The 7,342-nt window shown below is 39.1% G+C and overlaps 1 protein-coding gene and 1 long non-coding RNA gene across 2 annotated transcripts; both read left to right on the top strand.

The window, feature by feature from the left end:
- The first annotated feature begins 435 nt into the window (after positions 1–435).
- LOC145237986 (uncharacterized) lies at positions 436–974 on the top strand. Its single transcript, XR_013862059.1, has 2 exons — positions 436–645; positions 768–974. It is a non-coding gene; the product is annotated as an uncharacterized LOC145237986 (long non-coding RNA).
- A 157-nt stretch (positions 975–1,131) lies between these two features.
- On the top strand, positions 1,132–4,823 carry LOC145237880 (uncharacterized). Its single transcript, XM_080100869.1, has 4 exons — positions 1,132–1,332; positions 1,384–2,731; positions 2,813–3,656; positions 3,716–4,823. Exons 1-4 carry the CDS (start codon positions 1,132–1,134, stop codon positions 4,821–4,823), a joined length of 3,501 nt encoding a protein of 1,166 aa, XP_079956995.1.
- The last annotated feature ends 2,519 nt before the right edge of the window (positions 4,824–7,342 follow it).

The raw sequence follows: 7,342 nt of genomic DNA, 5'->3' as shown, positions 1-7,342 counted from the left end.
CTCGAATTTCTTGAATGTTTGAATTTTAAACTGCAAATATTTTCAAATTATTGGAACTTATTGAAAACTGATGCATCGACAAAATCAGCAGAGTGGCGCAGCGGAAGCGTGCTGGGCCCATAACCCAGAGGTCGATGGATCGAAACCATGCATCCTCTGCTACATACATGCTGTGATCGCATAGTGGTTAGTACTTCACGTTGTGGCCGTGACAACCCAGGTTCGAATCCTGGTCACAGCAGATTTGTTTTTTGTTTGTGTTACATCGCAAATTACTGTTTTGTCTGCCGTTTTTTTTTTTTTTTTCACGGGGTTCGAACCCAGGAACCTCCCGGGGACGAATCCCGATCAGATTTTTTATGTCTGTATATGGGTCAGGCGCGCCAGGCCATTCGGCCAAGTTCCTGCCCTTGTCTGCCGTTTCCCCACATTGCAAATTGTCAGTGTAAATAGCGCTATCATGTGGATAGTTTCGCGCCTCGTGCTCGACAAGTTTGCTGGAAACGTCAGTAGTTCGTTTCTTGTGTCTAGGAAACTACTGTCGTTTGTTTTTCAGGAAAATTAAGTAAATCTTTTGTTAAATTTAAAGTAACCTGTTGCTGCGCACATAAAGTCTGCCAGTAATTCGTGTCCAAGTTGTTTTTGGTAAGTGTTGTTTTATTTGCTTGTTTATCTTGGTCAACATTATGCCAATAACCATTGTCTTGTATTGTTAAACCCTTGTTGTGACATTATGCCTGGTCTAAAGTGTACTCTGTTATTTACAGTTTGACTTGATTGCTTGTCGACAAATAACTGTTTAAAGTCCTGGTCAAAACGTTTCGGTAAGAGTGTAATATTATAAAACCGGCGTTTTTCATTGTGTTTATGCCATGATATTTACTTTAGAAAACCGTCCGCCAGTCTAGAAGTAACTACATACTGCTAATTGAAGCCATCAAGGGCTTTGTTTCAAATAAACTGTTACAACCTTGTGTGGAGTGTTAACTGAAAGAAGCCTGTAGTTGGAATTTGGCAGGCGCGTTTTTGATCCAAATTAGAAGTACCAGAGTGGACGTCTGTGCCCACCAGGAGCACCGAAGTAGACGTCACATTCGAAGTTTTCGAAACGTTTTGATTTAAAGTGAAGCTATGCCTGGAAGTGAAGGAGGTCAATCCTTTTCATCACCATTATCTAGACGTCACGTAGTGCTGAAAAAACATGCTGCACCATCAATGATCCAATTGAAGCATGACAAAGAATTACTGAATGACTGGTATAAGACTGCTGAAAATGCAATCATGTACAAAGATATTTCATTGGTCAATTCTGTGTCAAAACGTGTTGAAGAAGTTTCAACTCGTTTGATAAACACATACTGATGAACAAATTTCAAAATTCAGGTTGGAGTGAACATTGATGTTAGTTCTTCTTCATTTGTGACATCTACAGTTGCTGTTCGTACTTTTCCGGCTGTACAACAGGCTCGAAGTGCCAGGACGCACTCTTCTGAGTCTACCCATTTTACAGGAAGCTCTGTAAAGACACAGGGAAGTACTTCATCCAGTGTAAAGCGGCTAGAAGCAAAGGTTCGTCTTGAAAAGGCTCGAGTGAGATCATTGCATGTTGAGAAAACACAACAAATTGAACAAGAAAAACAACAACTTGAAGCTCGAAGGCAAACACTAGAAGCACAATGTGAAGTTGAAGAAGCTGAAGCAGAAGTTAAGATTTGGGAGGCAGCTTCTAATGTGTCTCCAGAACATATCAAAGTTAGATCAAATGAAAATAAGATTTCAAAACCTTTTCATAATGATCTTGCTGAAGAAAATGAAGTTGTATTGTTTAAGCCACACAAGTCCAAGTACACCTCTCCGCTAGACAAAGCTGACACAGAAAACCCACCTAAAGCAGAAAATGTTCTACCTGAAAGTGCTGTTGTGCGGGGAATAATGGTAGCAGTTGGTGATGCAATGTCTACACCAAAAACAGATTCCCTGAAATTTCATGGAGAACCAATGGATTATTGGCCATTCATCAGAAGTTTTGAAGCTACCATTGAAAAGAAGGCACCTTCTGATCGAGTGAAGATCAACTACCTAATGAATTATTGCAAAGGTAAAGCTTACTCATTAATTGAGCATTGTACAGTTATGCCACCTGAATTGGGATATGCTCAAGCTCAGAGCATTCTATTTGACAACTTTGGAAAACCATACATAGTGTCAAGAGCCTTTGTGCACCAACTTACCAGTGGTCCAAATCTTAAACCAGATGATTCTGAGGGTTTGCAGCAGTTTGCTACTTCACTGCGCAAATGTCTTTTGATTTTGAAAAGCTTGGGAAATTTTAGTGATCTGAACACCACTGATAGAATGATTGAGTTGGTATTGAAGTTACCCTACAGCTCACAGAATCTGTGGAAGCGTCGTGTGGCTGCTATCCTCAGAGACAAGGGTGAAGAAGCAAACTTTCAGCATTTAGTTGAGTTTGTTGAAGAAGAAGCAGAGGTTGCCAACACTGTTTTTGGAAAACTACTGGTACCTCGCAAAAGAGAAGAAAGGAAACCCCAGGACAAGCCACCCAAGAAGAGTTCTGTTCACACAGTTGTAACCAAGGAGAATAGAGCGCCCACACAAACCAGGTTTAAAAAATCAGTTTTAAAGTGCTTGTTCTGCAGTCAAAGTCACTCCTTTGGTGACTGTCCTAGTTTAAAGAAAAAATCTGTTTCTGAAAGAGCCAGCTGGTTCCGTGAGAAGTATTTATGTTTCAATTGCCTAAAGCCTGGTCACATTGCAAAGCAGTGAAAAGAAACTGTTACATGTTTTGTAGAAGGTTGTGGAAGGAAGCACCATGCATTATTGCATTTGCCCACAAGAAGCGCATCAGCTACAAGAAATCTTGATACAAGAAATGCAAGTTCATCTGAAAATGATGTGCCAAGTACAGGGAAGGTTTGTTGCAACACATCAAAGAATGGAATGAGCGTCATACCTGTAAAGTTTGTTGCCAATGGTAAAGAATTTGAGTCCTATGCCTTTCTTGACATTGGGTCTGATGCTACGTTTTGTCATACAAAGCTTATCGAAAAGCTTGGTTTAAAAGGAAAGCATAAACGCATTCAAATGGATACACTTGGGCGAAGGCCAAAGATACTAGAAGGAATTGGTGTTTATTTACAAGTGGTATCCATGGATGGAAATGAAGTCATCGACATTGAAGAAGCCATGTCTGTGGATCATATTCCAGTAAGTCCATATTCCTATCCGACTGATGAGGATTTACAAAGCTTGCCACATCTAAAAGATCTGGAGATGCCAAAGGTTGACAGCGAAGAAATTATGTTGTTAATTGGTACTGATACCCCATATGCTCATCGCACCTTGGAAATTCGAACTGGAGGGAAAAAGGAGCCATTTGCTGCTAGAACTCCACTGGGGTGGTCGTTGATTGGTCCATCACCAGATAAAAAGTATGTGCAATCCAATCGAATCAAAACCTTGGAGCTGGACCAAAGAATACAAAGGTTATGGTACCAAGATTTTCGTGAAGAGCCTGGAGATTTACAATTCCCCACATCTAAGGAAGACAGAAAGGTTTTAAAGTTGATGATGGAAGAAATTAAACATGTGGATGGACATTTTGTCTTGCCCTTACCCTTACCAAGAGAGATAGTGTAAAATTACCTGGAGACAATTTGGTTTCAGCACAAAGAAGATTACTGTATTTGCAAAGACGCCTGCAAAAAGATGACTTACTTTGCAAAAGGTATGTGGAAAGAATTCAAGAATACATTGACAAAGGATATGCTGAACAGGTGCCAACTGAAGAACTGCAAACAAGTGACCCCACATGGTACCTTCCTCATCACCCAGTTTATCATCCACATAAACCAGACAAAGTCAGAGTTGTCTTCGACTGCGCTGCAAAACAGAAAGGTGTGTCCTTAAATGATGCTCTTATGCAGGGTCCTGACCTTGTTAACAGCCTAGTCAGTGTGCTGACCCGCTTCCGCAAGAATCAAATTGCAATTGTCGGTGATGTGGAAGCTATGTTCCACCAAGTTAGAGTGAAGAAGAGCGATTCCAATCTGCTGAGGTTTTTATGGTGGCCTGAAGGTGATTTTACAAAGAAACCAACAGTTCACCGAATGTTAGTCCACATATTTGGGGCCACCTCATCCCCATGTATGGCTACATTTTGCTTGAAGCACACAACTGAAGAATTTGGACATGAGTTTAACAAACATGTGTCCGAAATTGTGAAGAACAATTTTTATGTAGATGATTGCTTAGCATCTGCACCTACTGAAGAGGAAGCAATTGAAAATGTTTTCCAACTTTGTAAATTACTAAAGAAGGGAGGTTTTCATCTAACAAAGTGGATTTCAAACAGTCAAGCAGTATTGGACCAAATGCCTGAAACTGAAATAGCAAAGTCAATGAAAGATATCAGTCCAAAAGAAAGTGTCAAGGAAAGAGTGCTGGGAGTGTACTGGAATGTATTTAATGACAAGTTTGGGTTTCGTACTAGAAGCTACGTTCCTGAAGAAACACTTACCAGAAGAAGACTGTTGTCAGTCATTAATTCTCTATATGATCCTCTTGGTTTTGCAGCTCCTGTTGTTTTAGTTGCAAAAAGAATTCAGCAAGAAGTTATTCAATTGAAGTTGGGCTGGGATGATACAATCCCAGAATTCCTGTCTGAGAAGTGGAAAAATTGGTGTGGTCAACTGCCTGAACTTAAGCAGCTTTTATTGCCAAGATGTTTGAACCCGCCACATTTTGGAAGAGTTATTGAACGCCAAATTCACCATTTCTGTGATGCATATTGTTGGGTTTAAAACCAACATGTTTGATTACAACAAACTATAATTGGTTTCCTCACAATCAGAAACAAGACGTCGTGCAATTCGCCCTCAGGTCAGGTCAATTTACTGACCAACGCGAGAGATCTCTGTGACGCCAACGCTGCCAAATTAACCTACAAAATGTCGTGCTTCAAATGAACGATAGCCCGCTAATTCTGTTTAATTGTGTAACTTTAATCATTCTCTTCTTTTGGCGCTTTTCATGTAATCGCCTTTTCTTGCGTTCACATACCTACGACAGAGTACTTATACCATTCCATTCGTTACGAAACGGAGAGTGTTATCCTCGGGCAGTCGTCCAGCGTGTATGCTGGACTGATTGCCCTGTTGTTGCCTGTGAAGTTGTACGCTTGTTGAATGCAGTTTCTTTAGAACTGAATGCCAGATTACTGTGAATTTGGCAGTTGTATGTATTAGCATTATGTCTTGTGTTTAATAATTGTTTGTGTGTTTCTCATATTAAAATCACTTGGTGGAGTGGAACTAGGTTTGGTTTATAGACAGGTTTTACTTTCATAAAGTAATTTAACTTTAACTAAAAGTTCGTTCTTACACAAAAAGCAATAAGCGAATTAGTGAACTCACGCAATAATAAAATAACTAGATAATATAATCTACATTAACGTAAGATTATACTCTAAATTTAGTGGCATTTCTATGATAGCTCAAATAGTTAATTTAGACTAAAAAGGCTACCTAGAAACGTTACATTGGTACCCGAGTGACGTTTTTTGTGCTCACTTTTGAGTCTCCGAGGAACGCCTGTTTCATAAACTACACGAATACCTAGTTTTCATAACAGTTTTTTTGTAAAACAATTTATAGAAATGTAACCTGCGACGGATTGCACGGGACACTCACGGACCTTTCAGGTAAGTTACGGGTCGAAACTGATTTGGACGAGAACGCTTTGCAAATTAACAGCGATGCCGTGCGATAAAAGTAAGTGAATTAGATTGTTTAAATGTTGAAATAGCGAGTTTACGAAGAGCTTCTGATCATTATTTAATACTTTTTGGAAAGAAAGACACAACGATTTTTAACACTATTCTGTTGGCTATTATACAATTTTTGTTGTCCAATGTTCTCACTTTAAAACTGCTGATTGTGCATCAACAAGATAAAAGTCATGTGCGCTTTTCTTGCCTTAAGAAAAGCTACAATCTTACAAAAACAACCACTACATTTGCAATATTTGTTCCCAGTTTGGACATATTGCCACACATTGTTATGTTGCACAGATTTTCTATTCTACAAGTTGGGCTGTTGTTTCAAAACTTACAGCAATTTTGATTGACAACCTATTTCTAAGTGTTTAAGGCCAAAGATTCAACTTCCTCCACTTCCAAAACACATGTCAAGCACCGGCAAAATCCTGGAAAGAAAGTTTATCAAGAGAGACAAGGATCAACAAAGGTTAGATCTAGAACTAAAACAAACGTGCAAAATAAGGACGAATGTGTTTGACAAAGGTGCGTGAAGGTCAACAAAATTAGAAAGGCGAAGCTCCGTTGCAATCACAAAGACCCATTATACGTTTTTTTCTTTGGCATATTTTGCCTTTTTCTCACCTTGATAAAAAAACTTTTTTGATTGAAAACCTAACACGAACGCCCTTTCTCTTTCCAAGAAGTTGCTAAATTAACTAATCTAAACAATTAGATCAACCAGTTGTCTTTGATGTCAGCATTATTTTCTTATTAAAACAATTTAAAAAAATAGAATTGCATCTAATCAGCTTCATCCCTGATTTTACGTGCAAAGTTTGGATATTTGAGTAAATCAGTAAATCATCGTTCTACAACGGAGTTCTTCTGAAGGAAAAAAAATCAACTTTGTGCTTTCAGTTTTTTATTCCAATGATGCTTGTAGTGTTTTATAATGTGCCGGTTACCATCGTGTGTCGTCTGTTGCATGAACCGTTGTGTGCATGGTTATTCTACCTAGCGTGTGCTGATGGTGTGCTGCGTATTGGACAGCAACATTAATAAATCTGGTTTAATCCCGCAAAGCGTGAGTGAGACGCTACATTTGGCGACGAGGATCTGTTTTACATTTGTTTTATCAACATTTGGGTTGATTGTGGATCTTCCGGAAGGTAATGGAAGGAAATCCTGACCTCGTGGGAATGTCAAACAGTGATGTTGGTGCACTGAAACCATTTGATGTTCAAGACGGTGCACATGGTTTATCTCAACGCTGGAAACGTTGGAAACGAGCTTTCAATCTATTCTTGGTGGGAAAGGGAATCACGAGTAGCGTTCAGAAAAAGGCACTGTTGCTACATACTGCAGGTATGAATGTGCAGGAAATTTACTATACACTAGTAAACGAGGAAGATGACAACAAGACCTATGATGAAACTTTAACTGTTTTAAATGAGTATTTTATACCAAAGTGCAACATACCTTTTGAAAGACATTTGTTTCGTCAATTGCATCAAACAAATGACGAATCAGTTGATCAGTTTGTATGTCGATTAAGACAAAGTG

The sequence above is a fragment of the Phallusia mammillata genome, chromosome 7 (assembly GCF_965637545.1).
Source record: "Phallusia mammillata chromosome 7, kaPhaMamm4.hap1.1, whole genome shotgun sequence".
NCBI classification, from domain to species: Eukaryota; Metazoa; Chordata; class Ascidiacea; order Phlebobranchia; family Ascidiidae; genus Phallusia; species Phallusia mammillata.
The sequence above is the reverse complement of the archived record's forward strand: the minus strand, read 5'-3'. Positions and strand labels throughout refer to the sequence as shown.